Below are 24317 nucleotides of genomic sequence, written 5' to 3'. Positions count from 1 at the left end.
GCATGAAAAATGCATCTCTCCGCCTTGACAAAAACCCCATTCTCTAGCAACCTCTTTTTTTTGTTTTTTTATATTTATATGTCATCCTGGTAAACATATATGAATTGATCTACCATGTCTCTCAACATGTCATTCACGAGTGCCTGGAAAACCGCTGGGGAGTTGGAAAGACCGAATGGCATAACCAAATATTCAAAATGCCCATGTTGAATACGGTTTTCCATTCATCGCCCTTCCTGATGCGAACCAAATGATTACGTAATTACGGCATTACGTAAATCCAATTTTGTGAAAATGGATGCTCCTTGCAACCTCTTGAAGGCTGAAGACATCAACGGCAATGGATACATATTCTTCACTGTGATGTTGTTCAGCTCTCTGAAATCAAAACAAGGTTGCAGAGAACCATCCTTTTTACCAACAAAAAAGAACCCCGCCCCCGCAGGAGAAGAGGAAGGTCGGATGAACCCAGTTGCTGGAAAATCAGAAATATTTTTCTCCATGGCCTCCCTCCAAGGGATAGAAAGAGAGTAAAGCTTTCCTTTAGATGGAGACTTACTCTATAGCACAGTCATAGGAACGATGCGGAGGGAGAGAAGAAGCACAAGACTTACTGAACACTTCCTTCAGGTCCAGGTACTCCGCGGGCACATTTGACAGAACCGCTGCCTTCCCCTGAAACACAGGTTCAGACACAAGGGCCTTAACGGAGATCTGGTCGGAGAGAGGCGTGTGTTAACTTGTCCACAAGATGTCCATAAGTCCATAAAATGACCCTCAGCTCCAGAGTCCAGAAGTGCCAGACAGGGGTAGGTGTCGTTGGCCCTTCTCAGTCTCACCGGAAGGAGAGTAGACAATGAGGACTTCCTGGCGAAGTTCCCACTCGATAGTAGCCTCAACCTTACTACCGGGCTTGTTCTTTTACTGGGCAAGAGTGTAAAAAATATCCAGAGCCACCACAGTAAAGACAGAGTCCACGGGACCTCCGCCTTTCTCTCTCCTCCCGGGACAGCTGAGCTCTCCCCACCTGCATGGGCTCGGAAAAATCACCCTGTTTAAGGTCCGCGAGTCTTCTGGCAGCCTCCTTGCCGGCTAGAGCTCGGTCAAAGACCCTCTTCATTTCGGCGGCTGGTGCGTGGAACGAGGCGCAGCATTGGTCCCGGTTCTCCCACACCGCCGTTCCCCACAAGGCTGCCCGTCCCGTAAGTAGCGTGAAAAACGAAGGCCACTTTAGACTCCTCCATCTCAAACGTTCTGGGCTGCAACGAAAAATGCATCAAACATCTGGTAAGGAATGATTTACAGAAGTTCGGCTAATTTGCATAACTCACTGGATTGGGTAGGCAGGCTCCGGTCGATGACTTGTCTCTGGCGCAGGGAACAGGCGGTGTGGGCTGCACAGCGGGAATGCTTAGCTGTTGGATCTGCTGGGTGAGCATGGACACCTGCGTCATGAGCAATTGAACTGCGTGTCCATTTTTGGTAATGCTCTCCTGCTGCTGATCCATCCAGGAGACACTATGATTGATGAAACCTCCGCCAGGGTTGAGCTTGCTGCTTCCATAGTTTGGTCAGATCATTCTGTGATGACAAAATAGGACTGAAGCAATAGCAAAGATGTTTAATGAACCAAGTTCACACAGAACACCTGAGAATCAGCAGAAGGCCAGACAATGAATATAGAGCAGTAGAATCTCTCGAGGCCAAGGTTCAGGTCCGGAACCCAGACAGCAGGAGAGCGGCGTGACGCAGGGACTGAAAAGTGAAAGTGAAAAAGTGAAAGTGAAGTGACATTCAGCCAAGTATGGTGACCCATACTCAGAATTTGTGCTCTGCATTTAACCCATCCGAAATGCACACACACAGAGCAGTGAACACACACACACACACTGTGAGCACACACCCGGAGCAGTGGGCAGCCATTTATGCTGCGGCACCCGGGGAGCAGTTGGGGGTTCGATGCCTTGCTCAAGGGCACCTAAGTCGTGGTATTGAAGGTGGAGAGAGAACTGTACATGCACTCCCCCCATCCACAATTCCTGCCAGCCCGGGACTCGAACTCACAACCTTTCGATTGGGAGTCCGACTCTCTAACCATTAGGCCACGACTTCCCACTATTTAGTGGGATCCTGAGACGTGGGATCCTGAGACGGGCGATCCTGAGGTGAGTGAGGTGGTGAAGACAACCAGTGGTGAGCAATATGTCTCCAGTGAAACAGGAAAAATACAAGGACGAAAAGGATCAGGCACGAACACAGGAGGCTTTAAACAATGATCTGGCAAACACAAGACAAAAGACAGGGCAATAAATTTTAGCTGGAATGGATTGCAGCTGCCGCTGATGAAACAATCTGTGGTCACGCCCACATGAAACAATCAGTGCAAACGAGACACACACATGTAGGTAATATATGAGGGTTTAGAAAACGTCTCAGATTACTTATGTGACCATGGTTCCCTGATTGGGGAACGAGAGCCCCTTCAGTGTTACCGATGTCTGAAGCATATATCTAAAAAAGTAAATAACATTGGCCGGCGAAAGCCCATGATGTCACTACCGGCACTTGGAGAACGCGACATCTGCTTCTTTGGGCCCAGGGTAGAGCACATGGCTTGGAATCAGGAATAGATTCCTTTAAGGGGATACGACCAAGTGCCTAGAATCATACTAGGTCTTGGTCTGTCACTCAGGGGGCAAGTGCTTTCTCTGCATGAGCTTGCTGAAGGAACTGTCTCAACAGACCCCTAGTAGAAACACCCTGTTAAGGTAGGTATCCGGAGGATACTAGGTGAAGAGTTGCAGAAGGTGAAACCGGGGCTTAACCAACTCAAAAAAGGGCACGAAGCCACCGTGTGTAGCCCTTACCATACAGGAATTTAGAATGAAAGAACGTACCACTGTGTGGACTTTAGAAAGTGCACAAGGACTTGTTCAAGTTGAGCTTTATTGTCATTCGGCTACATGTGTGGACATACAGTGGAACGAAATGCCGTGCCTCACAGGACCACGGTGCTACATAAATACAGACATACAACAATGTAGTAAAACTGTGTAAACCTATACATAACTAAAGTAACCTGACAGATTTTGACTATAAATATACTATGAATAAATGTTGTCCTATACATAAGCTAAAAAATATAGACTACAAGAATGCGTCACATAATACTATACCTATACAAAACTACCCTACTGACAGATTTAGATTTTAAATACTATATATAAATGTTAACCTATGCATAAACTAAAAACAAAATACAAACTATACAGATGCTGCACATAAACACTGTACCTATACACAAACTAACCTAGAGATTTTGAATATGAATATACTATATATAAATGTGTACCTATACATAGACTGAAAAGGAAAAATATATAGACTATATGAATGCTTCCCATAATACTGTACATGTGCAAAGAGAAACATTGTAAGTCAAGCAGCTGGCTGGGGAACCGTGCAGGATGATTTGTAGTGCACAAGCATGTAAACACATATTTGATTCTTTTGTGGGATTATGTACACACAACAGTCTAGTGCACATAGAGGAGAATTGCACAAAAAAAAATTTGTTTTAGACAATTTTTCTGTGATGAGGTAAGGTTGGGGGGTGTTTGGGGGTCAGAGGAGGTGAGATGGTCCATGTTTCAAGAGGTAGGGGGCTTGTGTAGGGTTTTAGAGGAGGCTGGGGAGGTGTGGGGACTGTTGAGCAGTTTGGTGGAGTGGGCTCTGATGCTCCTGTACCGTCTTCATGATGGTAAAAGCTGGAAGAGATTGTGGGAGGGATGGGTGGGGTCCTTCACAATACTGATGGCTTTGCTGGAGAATCGTGTAAGGAAAATGTCCAGGATGGAGGGGAGAGGGGCACTGGTGATCTTTTCAGCTGTGTTCACTGTCCACTGGAGGGTCTTGCGGTATGCTGCACTACAGTTCCAGTACCACACTGTGATGCAGCTGGTTACCATGCTCTCTATGGTTCCTCTGTAGAAAGTGGTGAGGATGGGTGAAGGGAGACTTGCTTAACTATAACATTAAATATCTTGATTCACACCTTTATAGATTATGTTAGATAATATGCGATGGTCAAAGTAGCCTAATAATGTAATCTATTAACTATGCATAAAAACCTGTCTGTTTATTTAAGTAACAGATACAGGTGTTATGCCATTACATATTTTTAATATGACTGACTTTATATTCAATGTGAATTTTACATTCAAAGTTAATGTGAGATAAAACCGGCTACTTTCATTGTACAGAAAGAGAGCAAATAACATTTACATTATCAAAGAACATGTTCACTGACAGTCCAGAGTTAAATCATTCTCAAAAACTCCCATTAAAATCACTGAAACTTCCTCGACACAGACCATTTCTATGGTTTACGTTCAAGGGCCATTCATGGCAGTATAAGGTCCTTCCTTTCAGGCTCTACCTGTGCCCCATTGTCTTCATGAAAGTCACGGAGGTTGCCCTTGTCCCACTATGGGAAGTGGGCATCAGGATCCTTAACTGACTCAACGATTGACTCACAGGGACCCGGTGCTTCAGCACCTCAGTCAGTTGGGGATTCATGTCAACTGAGAGAAGAGCAAAAAATTAAATGTAAAAGAGCAAGCTCTCCCTCGTGCAGAAAATATATTTTCTCAGTATGGAGTTTAATTCTGTGAGTATGTTGGCACGTCTCACCAACGAACATGGTCAGTCAGTGCTGAACTGCCTGAGTTCCTTCAGAGGCAGGATGGTGGTACCACTGAAACACTTTCAGAGGGTCCTGGGGGAGCCACAGTAATGTCACTCAGACAGCTTTATATTGCCGTGTTTCCACCGAAATTACCCGGAACATTTGTACCAGGAACTTTTGCCGCGTTTCCACCGAAATTACCCAGAACATTTGTACCAGGAACTTTTTTTCCCAGGAACTCCCCCCCCCGCCCCCCCCCCCCCAGACCTGTTGCTTTCTGCGTTTCCTCCGCGGTGTAAATTACTGGGAAGATTAGGCAAATAGACTGGTGACGTAGTTCTGCGCGCGTTTCTCAATACGATGTACGCTGATTTTGGACGTGCATTCTCGGTAGTGCGGACTTTGTGCATTCGACTCGGGAGTGTGATGTCCGCGACGAGCAAGTCCGGTAAATCTGCAAACAGCAGCGTACTTGATAACTTCAGTCAGCTGACCATGGCTACTATTTTCCTCTCTGTATATTTACAATAAAACGAAATAGGATATCAAATACCACTGCCTCCTTTCATTTTCATTTAAGCATAATAACAGCTGCAGAAATGTACTTAGTTCAGGGATATGTGTATATATACAGCCATTACAATGAAACGAAATATTATATAGATTTGCCTTTTTTATTTTCATTTTAACATATAGATAAATTGAATACAGACCAAAGAAAACCTGTTAGATTTCCCCCGCAGCTTAATTATATTTTATGTTTAACCACTAAAGAGACATCAGAGCCAGCGGCACACATCAGAAGGTCTAGCCGAGGAGAGGCTGCTTCTCGGCAGATAGATGATCACTGAGCTCCCGCTGATCGCGTGGAGCTGACCGTGGAGCTGATCCTCTTACTGCTCCATCTTTGTATATTTACACAAATTTCAGGTCCTCAAGGAAGGTTGAAGACTTTCTCCACCTACAGTAAGGACCTTCCGTCAGAGTTCATAGGCCTAAATAAACACACCTGAACTAGCAAATCAAGGTCATCAGGATCACTAGAAACCTTTGTATGCGACAAAGTTACTCTCTCGGAGCCCCCTTTCCACAACATCTTAGAACATAGAAGAAGTAAATACCCATAATGCTGGGAAAATTAAAACAATAATGGTATTGTTGACATGTTTCCAGTAGTCTGCAACCTGTAATTTTCCTGAGCTTACTGTTGTGGTTATTGCGATCTTCACAGTTTCTGGGATGCTGCTGATGTGAACTCTAACAGCCATATCAGAAGTGCAGAAACTGTTTAATATGACAACCTTACTGAGCAGCACCATATTCAGCATAGAAACCATGATGCCTGACAGTACAGCAGTGTTTAATACAATGGTCACACAGATTTGGTTTCATATCAGGACTTTCACTGTTGCTGTCATGAAAAACAGAGTTGATTTCTCCAAAATATAATTAATATACCTGATAGCAGACATCCCAAGTCTCCCGGAAGTTCCGGGAGTCTCCCGCATATTGAAAGCGGCTCCCTGAGACCCGCAAATTAGTTAAAATCTCCCGGAATCTATACCGAGCGAGCAAAAGCGCACATGCGAAACAGATACTGTGTTTCAAACCGTGTAGCGCACGCACGGCAGAGAGGGAGAGGGAGTGAGAGACCTTGCGTGTGTGTGCTAATGTGCGTGTGTGCGAATCGCATGTAAGACAGAGAGCATCCTGATTGGCCTGTTTCTGCAAATCAACCAATCAATTGTCAGTGGGGGCGGGCTTTTATCTCTTCTCCCGAAGAGAAGATTAATCAGTTATGTCTATCTAGAAACAGGAGCACCATTGCAGAGGGAGAGTGCCACAAAACAAAAAAAAGTATAAGACACATTTTATGGCAGACTACACGAAAGTGTACCCCTGTCTTATAGGTGTCAAACATAATAACAGTCTTGCTCAAGCATTGCCCATGGGGGTTATATGATTGCAAAAGGCATGTTGAGGTGAGTTGACAAGTTTCATTTCATCTGCATATTATTCAGGCTAGTTGCCAAGGCTACATGAAAACAACTCCTTAGACCCGTTTAAGGTTGCAATGGAAAATAAATAAATGCAGTTTACATAATTGTATAAGCAGATTATATAAATAGTAAAAGTAATCTACATCTTTAAACATAATTAACGAATAATTACATAGGCCTATACCTTATAGAAATAATATTTTATGCTTTTATAACTTTTAGGGACCACAACATGTTAGGAAGGCTAAGTGCAGGGAAGGCTGCTCCAATAGATCTCAGTTCTCCCATTCAGATAGGCAAAGTTTCACTGAGAAGGTGACTACAGCTGAGATGTATTTCCTTCCTTTTGGGGGGGGGGGGGGGGGGGGGGGGGAATACCTCCCTGAAATGACTTTTTGCAGGTTGGGATGTCTGTGATAGCTTCTATGCTGCTACACCACAGCACACAACAAGAGTCTTAATTCATAATTATTCCATCTGAATTGTATTAATAGTATCCTGAGATGTCTCAGAAATATTAATTGGTTTTTATTCATTCACGCATGAAAAGCAAGTTATTTAATTTCTGAAGCAAAAAAATTATAAAAATAAAATAAATAAATAAATAAATAAAACACACATATATAATGCATAGCTACTGCAGCTAATCTAAATACGAAATAAGAAAAATTGCTGTATTTTGATGCTGACTTTTATTATTAAAGATGATTAAATGATTGATGACATTTTCTACTTTTGGCAAGAGTTGCATCATCTTTAAAAGAGTGTTTATGTCTCAAAATAACTCTGTTGATAAAGCTTTAGCTGTTAATGAGCAGCACTCATAACAGACGACTAATTACTGTGTGTGTTGATTCACAAGAGAGCATGTACAAACAGCTCTGACACCTGGGAAAATCCTGTCTCCCATCACCTAGAGTACTGTAGATCAAAACATCATTACAAATTTGTTTAGAAGGGCAATGGCTCTGTGACCTTACAAAACTACTTTTTAAATGCTTTTTATGGCATAGTAGGTATAATAGTTACCTATAATAGTCATAATAAAACAGGAGAAAGTCAGCACCAATGCATACACACAGCCCTTCTTTTAATTCCCTGAAAATCATAAACTCTTAAAGATGTCCTGAGATTCTTTTTATTTTTTCAACATATAATCTAAATATTATATTTCTAACTTAGTTTGCTAACAATAAATATGTTAGACACATATCTACAGTAGTTTTTTTTTAAGACTATGAAGTTGGGCCTTTCTGGCAGCTGTTTAATAACATTTACTAAATTATTAATTCTTATTTCATTTTTAGATCAGTTTATCATTAGAAAGATCTTCATGATGACCAAAATGTATTAATTTCTGTCACAAGTGCAGAATTAATGGTTTGTTATTGATATTTTTGATAGAATAACGAGACACATACCTGGACGTATATGTGATCAAAGGGCTTCCCTTAACAACATCCATTTTGGCTCTTAATTGAAAAATGTGTATACTTGGAGGAATATCGATGTATTCACGCGATTACTTAGTATTTCTTTAAATAAAATCTGTTAATAAAACTGTTTCAAACACCGGAAGTGACCACTCACAGCATAATCTATCTGTCCATATATATATATATATATATATATATATATATATATATATATATATATATATATATATATATATACACACACACACATATATATATACACAATTTGTCTTGTTCCAGAAGCAGCACAAAGACAGAATAGACTAGACCAAAGTTGACTAGACTAGACTAGAATAAAGCATCCATATACTGTCTGTCACACTTTCGGTCCTGACATGAGTTCAGGAAATCCACTGATCTTTAACAAACCAGAATCAGTTATTCCTGACAGCAATGTAACAGTTGGTGCATGAATATGAGGACTGCTATGCTAAAATGCATCAGCTATTATAATTTAACAGCATGTTACATAGTTTTTGTAGCACTTCATTATTAAATGTAGGGTAATTATAAATGAATTATTCTAAAAGAGCCATTGAATGGCTGAGAATTTAATATCTGATGCAAATATTGTGTCAACAATACTCATTTATCTGTTTAGCACATACAAATAAATGGTAAATCAAACACACACACACCAGATACCTTTCCTAATAATAATTTAAAATTTAATTGTAAACAGTGTTTCATGTAAGTGTTTTTAAACTTTTGAGCAAGAGTTGCATCATATTTGATTGAAAGTTTTTTGCTCTAGGGTCAGTTTTTGTTTTTCAAACACATAGAGGCACAGAGACATATAGAAGGAAAATAATGTTTGATAAACAATATGTCATTCAGTGATCATGAAGGAGGCCTGCCTCTTCAGGGACCAAGAACAACAAGTAGCAAAATAAGACTTTGGGGAAAAGACGCTTTTTATGGCAACTGTTTGCATGTTACTGACTGTTTATCAGCAACAAATCAGATGCTTCTTGATGTTTACTATTCATTTAATTGAATGTCACCTAGCAATTGTACGGTAGAGGTCCTGAGAGACACTGCACACTGTACATCTCAGAAAAACATGAGAGAAAGAGAAAAAAAAACAAGATTAGGCCTGTTAAAACAAGATGTTACTGGTGGCCTGCTTTGACGGGTGATCGGTGATCCATGACCAATGACCATCTGATGCAAGTAGGGGATACCATACCATGCAAGAAAATCCTGCTTTGTTTACTGTCACCTAAGCAGAAGTTAATTATTATAGGTTATTAATTCATATGCCTTAGAGATACAGTCCTGGGCAGCGAGACTTCCCCCAATGTGCTAATTTATTAACAGATAAATCAATTTGTGGTTTAATTGACCTAGAGACTTCCAAATAATCCCAGTGGAGAGATTATTAAAAGAAGTGTTAGAACTGCGAATCACTGTCATGAGACCTGCTGTCTTCATAGTATGCTCGGGTTACACATTTTCCAATTTTCTTATCACCAATCTCTCTAATAATAAACATTACCACATATTGTACATAAAGTGTACATTTCTTCCCTTCATCCAATTTTCAAGTTTTAACTTTTAACTCTAAGCTTGTCATAAATATAAGTCTAATGTATGAACACATGTAACAAAACTAGGGGAAAAAACTTACCATAAAAGCCCCCCATAAAACAAAACAAGCCCTGCAAATTAATAAAAGAACACATACAGAAACTTCTTACTTGATGTCTTGATAGATTACAGTTTCATTAAAACATTTGCAGTTGGTTTGTTAAAGCTGCTTTTATGCATGTTTGGCCTGGGTTTTCATTGCATAGTTTTGACCAGTAGGCATCGCCAGCGTGTTGTATTTGAGCTCTTCGAAACAGTGTTTTCATCTTATTATCTTCAGTGAATTAAAATGTATGCAAAGGGTTGTAGGTGATTGAAGGATGCAAATGATACACCTGATGCATGCTTCATAACAGGCTGAATGAAGGACATGAAACAAAGTGTGCTTGTCAAACGGAATGCTGCATGCAAATGAGGTCCTGCTCGCCATTAAATGCTAGAATTAGATGGTCTAGTAAGTGCGAATGGCTATGTCATATACATGTATGTTTCCATCCCCATGGTCATCGCTCAAAAATGATAATAAAATACATTTTTTATATTAAAAATCTTTAGAATTAAATGTTTTCTAATACATATAATGACAATCAACTGATCTCCTAGTGGTTCAGCTCAATTCCTTTTCAGCTAATTATTTTTGGTGAATTGGAAAGTGTGCAAAGGATTGCAGGTGATCAAAGGATGCTAATGATAAACCCTTCAAAAGAATAATGCCTAATGAAGGACGTGAAATGAAAACTTCCTACAGTACTAAGAGCCTGTCCAAAATGGCACACTGGGGTTCCCCTGCTGCTGAGAAAGCACCGCTCCAACTCCTGTGGTGGAGGCATCAATGTCCACGATGAAAGGCCTGTCTGGGGGTCGGGATTGACCAGGAGCGGAGGGGTAGTTAAGGCTTCTTTTAGGTTGTTGAAGGCATCCGTGGCTGCAGGGGTCCAGGACAGAGACTTAGGCTTATTCCGGAGGAGGCTCGTAAGAGGACTGGTTATGGAGCTGTAGTTTTGGATGAAGAGGCGGTAGAAGTTGGAGTAGCCAAGGAATCGTTGGAGTTCCTTGATGGTAGAGGGTGTTGGCCAGTTCCTGATGGCATCCACCTTCCCCCCGTCCATGCAACTGCTGTCAATGTTGTAGCCAAGGAACTGCACTGAGGATTGATGGAAGGAGCACTTTTCCACTTTCAGGTAGAGTTGGTATTTCCTCAGGCATTTCAGGACCTCCTCAACATGGTGACAATGTTCTGCCAAGCTCCTGGAGTAAATCAAGATGTCATCAATGTAGACCAGGACAAATTTGAGGTGGAACTCCCAGAGCACCTCATGTATGAAATCCTGGAATACAGAGGGGGCGTTGACCAGGCCACACTGCATCACAAGGTACTCGTAGTGTCCACTGAAAACTGTTTTCCACTCGTCCCCCTCACGTATCCGGATGAGGTTATACACGCTGCGGACGTTCAACTTGGTGAAGATGTTCCAGAGATGGTGGAGATGTTCCAGAGCTGCTGGGACGAGAGGAAGTGGATACCTGAATTTGACGGTGATGGGATCGGTAGCCGATACATTACCGCAAGCCTCCGTCCTTTTTCTCCATGAAGAAGAAGCTTGAAGCAGCAAGGGAAGTTGATGGACAGATGTAGCCCTGGGCCAGAGCCTCCTCGATGTATTCCTCCATGGCCTTCTCCTCCGGGATGGAAAGGGGATTAATCCTTCTCCTTGGCACTGGCGCACCCGGAAGCAATCAATGGCACAGTCCCATGGCTGGTGTGGAGGCAGCTTGGAGGTTTTCCTAGGGCAGAAGTCATCACTGAAGGGGGCGTAACACGAGGGTATATCCACAGACCGTTTCTCCATTGGACTTTCAAAGGATGTAGTACAGACAGAAAGATGTTCAGGAAGCAGAGACGATGGTAAATAAATGGTAAATGGACTGCATTTATATAGCGCTTTCAACAGACCCATGGCCATCCAAAGCGCTTTACAAGTTGCCTCACATTCACCCATTCACACACTCATTCATACTCCGACGGCAACGTGTCAGCAATGCAAGGCGCCATCCAGCTCGTCGGGAGGAGCAGGGGGTTAGGTGTCTTGCTCAAGGACACCTCGACACTTGGTCAGGTGAAGCTGGGGAATGAACCACCAACCTTTCGGTTGGAACAGAAAACCTGGACAGGCAGTCCTGGAAACAGTTGTCACCCCACTTCAGGACTTCACCAAACTTCCTGGAGATGACTGGGTTGTGCTGCTCTAAACACGGGCGCCCGAGTATCACGTTAGCGGTGGATTCCTCCAGAACCAGGAGGGCGTATGGGGCAAGTGGGGAGGATATGCCCCGGAGATCCACAGTATAAACACAGATTCTGGGTCAGCCTTCTCTGCTGTTCAGTCACTGTCAAACGAGTAGTGTCCAGATGCATGGGTTTGTGAGCTGGTTTTGGAGGGCTGACGGATACTGGTCGGCAGAGGGAGATGTTGTGCTGAGGCTGGCCCTGGTGCTCTTCGAGACATGACTGCATATGGGTGGCGAAGCGAATGGAGAGCTGGATGAAGCGTTCAAGTCCGATGGTGTCCTCATATGCAGCGAGATGCAACCGCACTTGTGGATTCAATTCCTGACGATAGGTGGTTATGAGGGCTTGTTTTAAATTGTACAGTTTCTCACCAGTTGAAGAATTCGGGTTTTCCAAAGACTTCTCTGAAGTGGTCTACAAAGCTAGAGTAGGACTGAATGACAGGGATATTCTGGGTCCATATGGAATCAGCCCATTGAAGTGCTTTACCTTGCAATTGGGAGATGAGAAATGCCACTTTGGATCTGTCGGTGGGATATAAGTGCGGTTGCATCTCCAGGACCAGCGAGCATTGGAGGAGAAATCCGCTGCATTCCTCCGGCGAACCAGAGAAGGGCGCTGGTTTGGCCATGGGACTGGTGTGCACAGACGGTGAGGAAGTGGTGACGTTTTGGTGAAGGTGATGGAGTCATGGTGAGTGTTCGATGTAAGGCGTCAACGAAGTCTTGAAAGGGGTCAGGATGACTCAAGCTTGTGTCAGGCGGTCTTGGTCCGGTCTTCTGTTACAGTACAGAGGGGTCGGAGACGAGAGATCACAGGTAATGGTTTATTAACACAAGCAGATCAGTAATGAGTGACTGAGGAGAGACTGAGTAGAGATACTGTCCTTTGCGCAGAGTGGGGATCCGAATGGCGATGGAGGAGTTGGAGAAGTAGGACGAGGGACACACACACACACTCACGATAGTAACAGGAGGGAACTTGGAGGCGTTGGAGATGTCAGGGAAGTATCACACGGGGAGTCCTTAAAGTCAGCAGGTAGGAGAGTCCTTTATGCGAACGAGACCGGACAGTGGTGGTGTGTGTGTGAGTGCCTTTTATGTGCTGGTAGATGAGAGTGCTGATGAGAGGCAGGTGAGTGTGATCAGTATTCAGGTGAGGGAGTGCGCTGTGATTGGATGGTGTTGTAGCCTGGCGTGTATGTGACACCATTTTTGTCACAAACGGAACACAAAACACAAATAATTTTATCTTAGTTTCTGTTAATGTTGCAGAGAGTTCCTTGCTCTGCCATGGCCCCCTGAGATGCCTGTTCCACCATGGCCTCCTTAACTCTCTACTCCGCCATTGGCCCCCTGAGTTCCTTGCTCCGCCATGGCTCCCTAGTCTGCCTGCTCCATCATGGCTCCCTATTCTGCCTGCTCCGCTATGACTTCCTTTTCTGCCTGCTCCTCCATGGCTCCCTGAACTGCCTGATCCGCTATTTGTACCGGAAAGGCTATCGCTCTGGAGCTCTGCCATCCCATGTAAGACTCTCCTGAGGGGCCTCCAGAGCGCCCACCCCACGAGTCAATCTTTTGTTTGTTATCTGGCTCGGCTCGGTGTTCATCTTCAGTTCTCTCTTCACAGCAGTTAAGACAGTGTACTGTTTTAGTACATGAATTACTCCGGGATATTGGTTTGTTTTAACTTAGAGGGAGTGTCAGCCACATTAAAAAAGTTAATGGAGACTCGAACCATTTTAAACAATTCAGTTTGATTTGGTGAACTGGTTCAAGAAGATCCGGTTACATCGAATGATTCGTTCAGGAACCGGATATCACAAACTGCTGTGCTTTGAACTCTCTCACAACAGACACGGAAGAGAAGACAATGATGCATAAAGGCGTAGTTTTTGCTATTTTTGGACCAAAATTTATTTTCGATGCTTCAAAAAATTCTAACTGACCCTCTGATGTCCCATGGACTACTTTGATTATGTTTTTCTTACCTTTCTGGACATGGACAGTATACCTTGCACACAGTTTCAAAGGAGGGACTGAGAGCTCTCTGAGAACTGTGTTCCACAGATAAACGGAGGTCTCACGAGTTTGGAACGACATGAGGGTGAGTTATTAATGACACAATTTTGATTATTGGGTGAACTAACCCTTTAATCTAAATGTATATAACAGAAAATTAATCTAGCATGAAATAACTCCTTTTAAACACAACATCTTTTGTTGTGAAAATTCCACCTTTTTAATGCAGTGCTTAATTGATATTCCATGAGCACACTGCAAAGTTAGACTGCTGACTTTATGACTCCTCTAAGGTATGTTTGGTTCTTTTTTTCTTTCAGCTTGACTTCTGTAGCCATTATAAGTTTTGGTAAAGGTTTGGTTAAAAAATATTCAATAATATTCCTTTCCATATGGGTTTGGAATGACATGAGGGTGAGTAAATAATGACAGAACTATCATTTTGGGATGAACCATTAGAGATGTTTAAAATAAAAAAAATATGTCATCATTTACTTAACCTTAATCATAGGCTTGCTCCAACCTGTATGTTTTTCCTTCTTCTGTTAAACTCAAAATAAGATATTCTGAAAAATGTGTATTCCTGACAGCCAATGATTTTCATAGTATGTAAAAAATACTATGCAATGTCAAGGGCTGCCAGCAACTTTTGGTCACTAGCATTCTTCAAAATATAGCATTTTGTGTTCAACAGAAGAAATAAATTCATACAGGGTTGGAACAACATGGGTGAAAAAATGATGACAAAATTAACATTTTTGGGTGAACTATCCCTTTAAGAGATGTTTCCTCATTTACTAAATTTGGTCCTCAAGGTCATAATTTTCAGAGCAAAAGTACTAGTTGTTCCTGCTGTCAATATCCCTGAAGGAACTGCATCATCAGTGTATCAGGCCATGGTCTTCATCATTTACATTTTTAGATATAAAAATCTGTGACCAGCACATCTCACCTACACCAGTGTATGGAGCAGAATGTACTTTAACAGAAGCCTGTGAAACAAGTGTGGCAGGTTGTTTATCTTCTTTCTTTATTATTATTTGTTAAACTGTCTATTCTTATATAATTATAATGTATTTTATCAGTTTTGTAAGTGGGATTATAAAATCAATACTGTTTTATGAAGTGTATTTATTGTAAAGTTGCAATTATTACACTAATATTAAATAATGTTTTTTTTTTTTTCTCAAACAGCTAATGGACTAATATTCATTATGTTAGTGGGAAACATTAGCTTTGTAAAGGATTTTGTAATAATCGGCTTTCCTGGACTTCAGCCTCATTACTATGGGCTTGTATCAGCCCTTTTGTTTTTTGTTTATATTTGTACATTAGCTGGAAATGCTGTATTTTTTGTTTTGTTTGTAATGACTAAGAGCCTACAGAAACCTGTTTATTATTGCATTATAAATCTAGTTGTGTGTGATGTACTATTCAGCACCACAACATTACCAAAGATAATCAGCAGATACTGGTTCCAAGATGGAACCATTTCATTCTTGGGTTGTTTTGTTCAAATGTTCTTTGTGCATTATTTAGGCAGTGTTGTTTCTTTTGTTCTGGCTTTAATGGCTATAGATCGCTATGCAGCAATTTGTTACCCCCTTCAATATCATAGACTTATGACAAACCAAAATGTACTCAACCTGATTCTGGGCTGTTGGATTTTGGGTTCAGCAGGTCCCTTAATGTTAGCCATTCGAGCTTATCATCTTCCTTATTGTGCAGAAAACACCATTATACACTGTTACTGTGATCATGTTTCTATCACAACAGTGGCATGCACTGATAGATCACTGTATAGTGTTCCAGCCCTTATCAGTGCTCTTGCAGTACTGCTGGGCTCTCTAGCTGTTATCGTTTATTCATACTGCTCAATTTTTGTGGCAGTTATGCGAATTTCAAGCACTCGAGGAAGGATGAAGACTTTCTCCACCTGCAGTCCTCAACTCATCATAATTGCCCTTTTTTTCCTACCCAGGTGTTTTATTTATTTGTCTGGCAACATTGGTATAAAGTTCAACACTGATTTGCGATTAGTTATTATTATGATGTATAGCCTATTGCCACCCATGATCAACCCCCTCATTTATTGTTTAAGAACAGATGAGGTAAAAAAGGTTTTAAGACAATTCAAAAAGAGGAAAATTGGCATTTCCTTACTTTTGCTCTGATATGCTATATTTAACTTTTCCAGAATACTGATGAAATATTTATGAATGCACACCTGAAAACTATATGTAAATATATATATATATATACAATATAAATATATACATATATTTTTGTATGCATGTGAAAGTGAAATGCTTGTTTTTTTGTTTGTTTTTTATCTAACTTTAGGAACTCTGCTCTTGTTGAATGTGTTTTATTCAGTAATACTTCCAGTGTCACTGACAGATAAAGTTGGATTCACTGTGGTTCTCAATGCAGCTCTCATGATTAGGCAGGCAATGACAACATCAACAGCAAAAAGATTATATTTTTCCCCCCCAGTTTTGTTCAATATATATCACACATCTGCCATCATATCAACATGCACCATTTCAATATGCAGTCATTTCTTCTAATTTCATCTGAAATAAAATGAATCTAGCATTTAATGTTGCTCCTATTGAAGGCTTAAAAGATGTGGTCCCATCTCAGAGGTCTTGACCTCCTTGACCTTTTCCAAAAATTAAAATAAAGTCATTATTTTGATATAATGTATTGAATTGTATATATGCTGTTATTTTTGTAGCTGCAGAGCACAAGTTGTATGGCTTTTATGTTTACTTTATGGTCTGGTGCTTTTTTTAGAGCTTGACAGCCTATGAACTATTATTATGGGAAAGAGTTGGGTGAACAATATTCAATAATTTTTTTGTGTTCCATATTACAAATGATATCTTATGGGTTTGGATTGACAATAGGGCGAATAAATAATTACATAATTCTAATTTGGGGTGAACTATTTCTTTAAGACATGTAGCCTATTTGGCATACTCATTTAAATAACAGTAATTGCTGAATTTGCTACAGTAATGCTCATCAAAGCCAGTGTCAGTTTGTTAAAACCTAAATCATGACAATCAGGAAGGACATCAAAACATAATTTTCGATCAAAATTTTCATTTTAGAAATTAGGAACTTTATGGTAATTTTTTTAATTATCCCTGGAGAAACTACATCATGTGTAATAGGCCATAGTCTTCATAATTTACATGTCAGATATAAATAAACTGAGACCAGCATATGTCAGTGTAAGGAACAGAATGTACTTTAACAGTAGCCTGTGAAACAAGTGTGGCAGGTTTACTTCTCTTTATCCTTCATTATAATTGGTAATTGTTATTATTATAGTTAGAATGTACTCTATGACAAGTACATTATAACATTAAGAAACTTTTTGCTCATTGCACATTTTTGTACTGCATTCTTCATACAGAAAATGAAAAGACTGTTCTGATATTCATCATGTTAGTGGAAAACATCAGCTCTGTGAAGGATTTTGTCATAGTTGGCTTTCCTGGACTTCAGCCTCATTACTATGGCCTAATATCAGCCATTCTGTTTCTTGTTTATGTGTTTACATTGGTGGGAAATGCTGTATTTTTTACAGCTTTTGTAACAACTAAGAGCCTTCAGAGGCCTGTATATTATTTCATTATAAATCTAGTCATGTGTGATGTACTATTCAGCACAGCAACATTACCAAAGATTATCAGCAGATACTGGTTCCAAGATGGAACCATTTCATTCTTGGGTTGTTTTGTTCAGATGTTCTTTGTGCATTATTTAGGTGGTGTTTGTTCAAATGTTCTGGTAGTAATGGCTATGGATCGTTATGCAGCAATTTGTTATCCACTTCAATATCATAGTCTCATGACAAACCGAAATGTAGTCATTTTGATCATTGGCTCTTGGATTTTGAGTTTAGCAGGACCCTTAATGATAGTCATCCGAGCTTACCCTCTCCCTTATTGTGCCGAAAACACCATTATACACTGTTACTGTGATCATGTGTCTGTTACAACATTGACGTGCACTGAGAGATCACTGTATAGTATTCCAGCCCTCATTTATGCCCTTGTAGTACTAGTAGGCTCCTTTGCTGTATTTTCTTACTGCTCCATCTTTGTGGCAGTTATGCGAATCTCAAGCACTCAAGGAAGGATGAAGACTTTCTCCACCTGCAGTCCTCAACTCATCATAATTGCTCTCTATTTTCTACCCAGGTGTCTTATTTATTTATTTGGCAACATTGGTGTGAAGTACAGTACTGATTTGCGATTATTCATTGTTATGATGTATAACCTACTACCACCCATGATAAACCCTCTGATTTATTGTTTGAGAACAGAAGAGGTAAAAAAGATTTTAAAAAGACCATTCCAAAAGAAACAAATTGGCATTCCTTTACAGTCGGTCCGACATGTTTAATTTATTGAGTTCAACAAACTTTAGTCAAGCTCTATAGATAATATTCCCATATTTATAAACATTTAACAGATTCCATCTTTGTGGCAGTTATGCGAATCTCAAGCACTCAAGGAAGGATGAAGACTTTCTCCACTTGCAGTCCTCAACTCATCATAATTGCTCTCTATTTTCTACCCAGGTGTCTTATTTATTTATTTGCCAACATTGGTGTGAAGTACAGTACTGATTTGCGATTACTCATTGTTATGATGTATAACCTACTACCACCCATGATAAACCCCCTGATTTATTGTTTGAGAACAGAAGAGGTAAAAAAGATTTTAAAAAGACCATTCCAAAAGAAACAAATTGGCATTCCTTTACAGTCGGTCCGACATGTTTAATTTATTGAGTTCGACAAACTTTAGTCAAGCTCTATAGATAATATTCCCATATTTATAAACATTTAACAGATTCCAGTAAGTATTGGAAATGGATTTGACCATTCTAATCAGTCTGGGTACTCATATAACATTAATTAGTTCAACCCAATGATTTACAGACTAAAGATATCAAAGATGTATTGACAGAAAAAAAAGATAAGAATAACATAGTGCATGTACTTTGTAGTTTATATATATATATATATATATATATTGATTCCTACTTTATTTCCCCAGGAATTGTTTATCCTAAATGTTTGTTGTGAGATTCTGTATAATATGCAGTACTGATTGTTCTTATGTTTTCAGTAAGTTCTTTTACAATTTTCCTTCTTTATATTGACTCGTATCATTGATGCAAAATGCCAACATAAGGCCAAACTGTATAATATTCATTATGATTTCATTTTGAGCTATCCCAGTTTGGTTAATATACTAAAGGCACACAAATATTGACAAATGAAATTTGATGGTTTATTATTGGGCAAGAGCTGTGCAAAAACCTGTCTCCACTGCAGGTCTGAATAGTTCTGTTTTGATTAATGGAAGCAAAACCATTTAATAGGATAATTTTCTCATATTAGAAAAAATATTTGTTGCATTAACAGATATTTAAAAAAAATACTGTGAAATTACTCTGCTGTAGTAAAGCATTAAGTTCACAAATGGTGAAAGACAATGTAATCACACAGCATGTTTGAGAAAACTAATGAATGAGTAACAGCTACAAATTGCCATTGAAACAGATCAGAACTGAACAGAAATAAGGTAATGGAACTAAACAAGGCAGAACAGGAACAGAGAGAAATACAACCAAAAGTCCATTGCTGTAACAGGGTGATTCTGACCCATAGATATGTTTATGTAGATGCCTCATTAGTGACTTTCTATGGGCTGTTATATGTTAGTCATCTGCCATATTAGAATGGTCAAAGACATTCTGTGAGCACTTGACAGAAAATGACCAAAGACATGGGAAATCTGGCTAGAGAGACCAATCTACTTTGAGTGTAAACTAATCAAGCAAAAGCACATTAGCATGCAATGATTGCATCCAGCTGTTGCTGATTGCAGCATGAGCATAGACGGAGTGTGTATAGGGCTCGGGAAGGCTTAACCTTCCCCTGGCAAAGGAGACTTGGGGCAAAAATGACACTAAATTGGACTAAAATTCCATCTATTACGTCTGTTGCTAACAAAGTGAAAATCGACAGACAGTGCCAATTGTGGCATCAAATTAAGATCTGCTCATGTTGCACTGTATTTCATTTTAGAAGTTTTTGCAGTGTTACGCATTTTAACCAATCACACACAATTCAGTTGAGCTTAGGAATGCAGTGACCAATCAGAGGCGTTCAGATAAGTCATCACTTAAATGACTTACTTAAACACTTTGAGTGTGTGCAGTACTCTGACTGAATTCACAACGTTATATAGCATAATTATCAATTTCTAATTTTTTTTTATCACTTCATGTTAAATACAAATTCAGACACCCATGTCTAGTTGTTGCCTAAAAATACGGGTTGGTTAGCCTTACCCTGGAGTTGGTTCACCCTCTGCCTATGATCGCGAGTATAAATAGGCAGCAGGTGCACCGAATACTCAAATTTTCACTGAGGAGCCGAGGTGGTTACCTGGCCACTCAGCGGTGGTACAGTATCCGTGGAGACGGAAAGTGATGTCTCCGTTCCCTCCTTCAGGGAACGAGGGTTACAATATGTAATCGAGACATTCCCTTTCAGTTGGTCACTTTCGACATAACGTTGGTGACCAAAGAATTGGAAATCCCTACCAAAATGCCACTGATGCTGCCCCTGTCCTGTGCGAGCCCCCTGCACCTGGAAATTGCAGAAATCCGCCGGGGAAACACGGGCTCTGAGGCTACACTGTGGACTTTACACACATGAGACCCCCTTAGGTCTTTACATATGGAACCCAGCTCATTACTGTTTCGCACAGATACATCGAGTGAGGGCCTGGAACTGGACATTCCAAAACGTCTGGCTGCTGAGGGATGGAGGAGCTCGACAGGGTCTATAGTACACACTCTCTGGAGTGGTTTTAGCAAGCCGACAGTAAACCGAGGCCTCTTGGTGCTTCTACTCATTTGAAGTGAGAACACAGGCGGATACCAGTTCAAAATGAAGGCTATAAAACCTAGCAAACATGTTGGAGATCATCCAGCTTGCTGAATATCTGTAAGCGAGGCACCATAAACCAGTGGCCAGGAGGATGCAACACTTCTAGTAGAATAAGCTTGTAACCTGAAAGAGCAGGACACACCCTGTGCTTGATTTTCTATCCAGCAGGCCATCCTCTGCCTGGAGACAGCATTCCCCTTCTGCTGGCCCCCGTAACAAAAAAAATTACTGTTTTGAGGTCCTGAAGCTTTGTGTCCAGTCCACGTACAATAATAAAGCACGGATTATACAGAGTAAAGCTAGGGCTGGCTCTGCCTCCTCCGAGGCCAGCACTTGCAGGTTCACTATCTGATCCTTGAAGGGAGTAGTAGGAAGTTTGGGCACATAGCCAGACCGGGCCCTCAGGATTACCTTGGAGTCAGCCGGCCCAAACTCTAGGCATGATTCGTTGACCGAAAATGTGTGCAGGTCCCCTACCCTCTTGATAGAGGCCAGTGTAATCAGGAGCAGAGTCTGTAACAGAGACACATCCCAAGAAGGTATAGAGGGAGGTCGATGACCAGGTCATGCTTCCCCAAAGTTCTTCCCTCCACAGGGTCATAGTTAGCAGAAATAGCAGTGACGAATACTTCAAGGTTGGAATGAGACAACTTTTGCTCCAACACTTCAAGCAAGAAGGAGAGATATACACTCATTGGACATCTTCGGGGGTCCTCTCAATGAGAGGAACACAATTAGATGAACAGATTCCACTTTAAGATGCAAGCGTGCCTCGTAGATAGTGCTCGTCCCTTCACGTCCCTTACAATGACCAGACATGTGCCACAGGGTGCCCCATCTTTGAGTCAGTAGATTCTTCCTCAGAGGATTCTGCCAGGGAGAGACTGTCTCGAGGAGCATCAGTTCTGGGAACCAGGCCCGAGTGGGCCAGTAGAGCACCACAAGCAGTACCTGCTCCTCATCCTCCCCGACTTTGCAAAGTGTCTGTGCGAGAAGGCTCACAGGGGTGAAATGTGTATTTGTCTAGGCCCCGAGGCATAGAACAAATGGCAGTGAGAGGTTCCTGTAGAGGCAAACAGGTCTACCTGAGCAACTCCAAATGTGTCTCCAAATCAGCTGGACCGTCTGAGGTGGAGTCTCCATTCTTCAGGGTGCGCCGCTCGTGACAGTTTGTCCACTGTGTAGTTGTGCAGCCCCAGAATGTGAATGCCATGGAATGACCTCAGATGCTTCTGACTCCAAAGGAGGAGGTGGCAGGTGAGTTACGACAGATGGCATACGCATTGGACATGCAGCAGACCACCTTGTCGGTTGATGTACACAATGGTTGCAGTGTTGTCCGTATAGACCAATGCATGCCTGCCTTGTAAGCATCCTCTGAGATGGTTCAAGGCGTTACACACTGCTAAAAACTCCAGGCAATTGATATTCCACGGCAGTTGGGGGCCAGTCCACACCAACAAGACTGCTTGCCTGTTGTACATGTCACCCCATACGGTGGTAGAGGCATCCGTGTGTACCACAGCATACCTTGAGAACTCTTCTGGTGGCATTCCTGCCCAAAGAAACGTGAAGGTCTCGGTGAGTTCTCTGGGTCATGCGATGTCCACGCTTTTGGTCCAGGAGCGCTGTCCAGGATCACTGGCTGTGTCTGGCAGACATGAGTGATGTTCCTTAATGCCCCCTTGTCCCTGACCGGCCTCTTCATAATCCTGAGATGGCCGACACAGAGATGGAGAAAGTTGCTCTTCAGGAGATGGTGAATGCACCAATCCCTCTCCCGGAGGAATTTTTTTTGTTTTGTTTTGTCCCACCACTGACCTCACAGCCGACGGCAGTCCCACTGAAACAAATTTCAGAAGCTCCTGGGGCATATGACAGCTGCTGTAGCAGTCACTCCACTGGGGCTGCTTCATATGAGACCACTTCAGCACTGGCTTCATGGCCAAGTCTTGAGGTGAGCATGGCAGGCTCATGGGCAAGGCATACGCAGTGGCTGGGCAGGTCAGCGGAACCCTGCATTACATTTCTGAATTGCAGGCTTACCAGGCGGACCTGCTAAGGGACGCTGATGCAGTGGGAGGTGTGGCTCCTGACGAAATCAAGGAACTTCGCCACTCATCTGATCTGGCCCTCCGTGCAACCAAGCAAGCAGCTCATGCCATCGGCCAATCACTTGGGGCTCTGATCCTCACAGAGAGGCATTTATGGCTGAAACTGTCAGAGCTAAAGGAGAAGGACTGGTCCTTTCTCCTTGATGCCCCGATTTCGTCTACTGGACTCTTCGGAACTGCTGTTGAGACAGTAGTCTGTAGGTTCAGAGAGGCAAAGGTTAAGTCAGCAGCATTTGAGCAGTGCATCCCTTGCCATAGGCCACATCCTCCCGTGCAGCCTCCTGAACCTGCTGCAAGGCCCAGCTGGTGGCAGGGTCGGAAAGCAAGTGTCATTGTGAGAGCCCCACCTCTGAGGACCCGTGATGCTGGGAAGCAGCCTCTCCCAAAGCCGAGACAGGACCTCAGGGAAGTCATTGAAGCTAGGAAGTGAAAGTTGAGACCCTAAGTTTCCATGTTTTATTTATTTTGTCTCCGAGGCTTATGATTGTGATTTCTGTTACCCCTTTTCACTGATTCCCTTGCAGTTCCTTTACGGACCTAGGGTTGGGAAATTTTGATTTATTCACTTCACGTTGTCATTGACATGTATTTTTCTTTCTTTTCTAACTATAATTTTTGTCATGTAATTGAGATCACTAACTGATTTCAGCTTGTAGTTTTTACCCAGCTATAAATATAAACTCAGTCGTATTAAAAAATATGTTATGGAAAGACACCCTTATCTGTTAATTAACAGACGGTTTTGTATGCACAGTTAATAGATTACATTATTAGGTTACTTTGACCATCATAGATCAACATAATCTATAAAGGTGAGAATCACGATACCCCACCTCCACCCCCCAATTCTTGCCCCCTCAAAAATAATGAGTGCATGATGCCCCTGGTATAGAAATGGAAATGATGGTGTATAAATTTGATTTTAAGAAAAAAATAGACAATAAAGTATTAACTTGATGGAGCTCAAACTCAAAACATGCAGTAAGGGGCCCAAAGTGTGCTAAGAATATATCCCCCACTTCATTACACTACCACCTGCAGACTGAACCATTGAGACAAGGCAGGATGGATCCATGCTTTCATGAACTTTATGCCAAATTCTGACCCTACCATTTGAATGTCGCAGCAGAAATCGAGAGTCTTCAGACCAGG

The 24317-nt window shown here is 41.6% G+C and overlaps 2 protein-coding genes across 2 annotated transcripts; both read left to right on the top strand.

The window, feature by feature from the left end:
* The first annotated feature begins 15277 nt into the window (after positions 1–15277).
* On the top strand, positions 15278–16237 carry LOC132123213 (olfactory receptor 6N1-like). Its single transcript, XM_059533786.1, has one exon. It carries the CDS (start codon positions 15278–15280, stop codon positions 16235–16237), a length of 960 nt encoding a protein of 319 aa, XP_059389769.1.
* A 1282-nt stretch (positions 16238–17519) lies between these two features.
* LOC132123039 (olfactory receptor 6N1-like) lies at positions 17520–23595 on the top strand. Its single transcript, XM_059533567.1, has 4 exons — positions 17520–18470; positions 18701–18793; positions 23278–23355; positions 23443–23595. The coding sequence occupies exons 1-4, from the start codon at positions 17520–17522 to the stop codon at positions 23593–23595; spliced, it is 1275 nt and encodes a 424-aa protein (XP_059389550.1).
* The last annotated feature ends 722 nt before the right edge of the window (positions 23596–24317 follow it).

The sequence above is a fragment of the Carassius carassius genome, chromosome 41 (genome assembly GCF_963082965.1).
Source record: "Carassius carassius chromosome 41, fCarCar2.1, whole genome shotgun sequence".
NCBI classification, from domain to species: Eukaryota; Metazoa; Chordata; class Actinopteri; order Cypriniformes; family Cyprinidae; genus Carassius; species Carassius carassius.
Note: the sequence above shows the minus strand (reverse complement) of the source record. Positions and strands in the feature narration are given on the sequence as shown.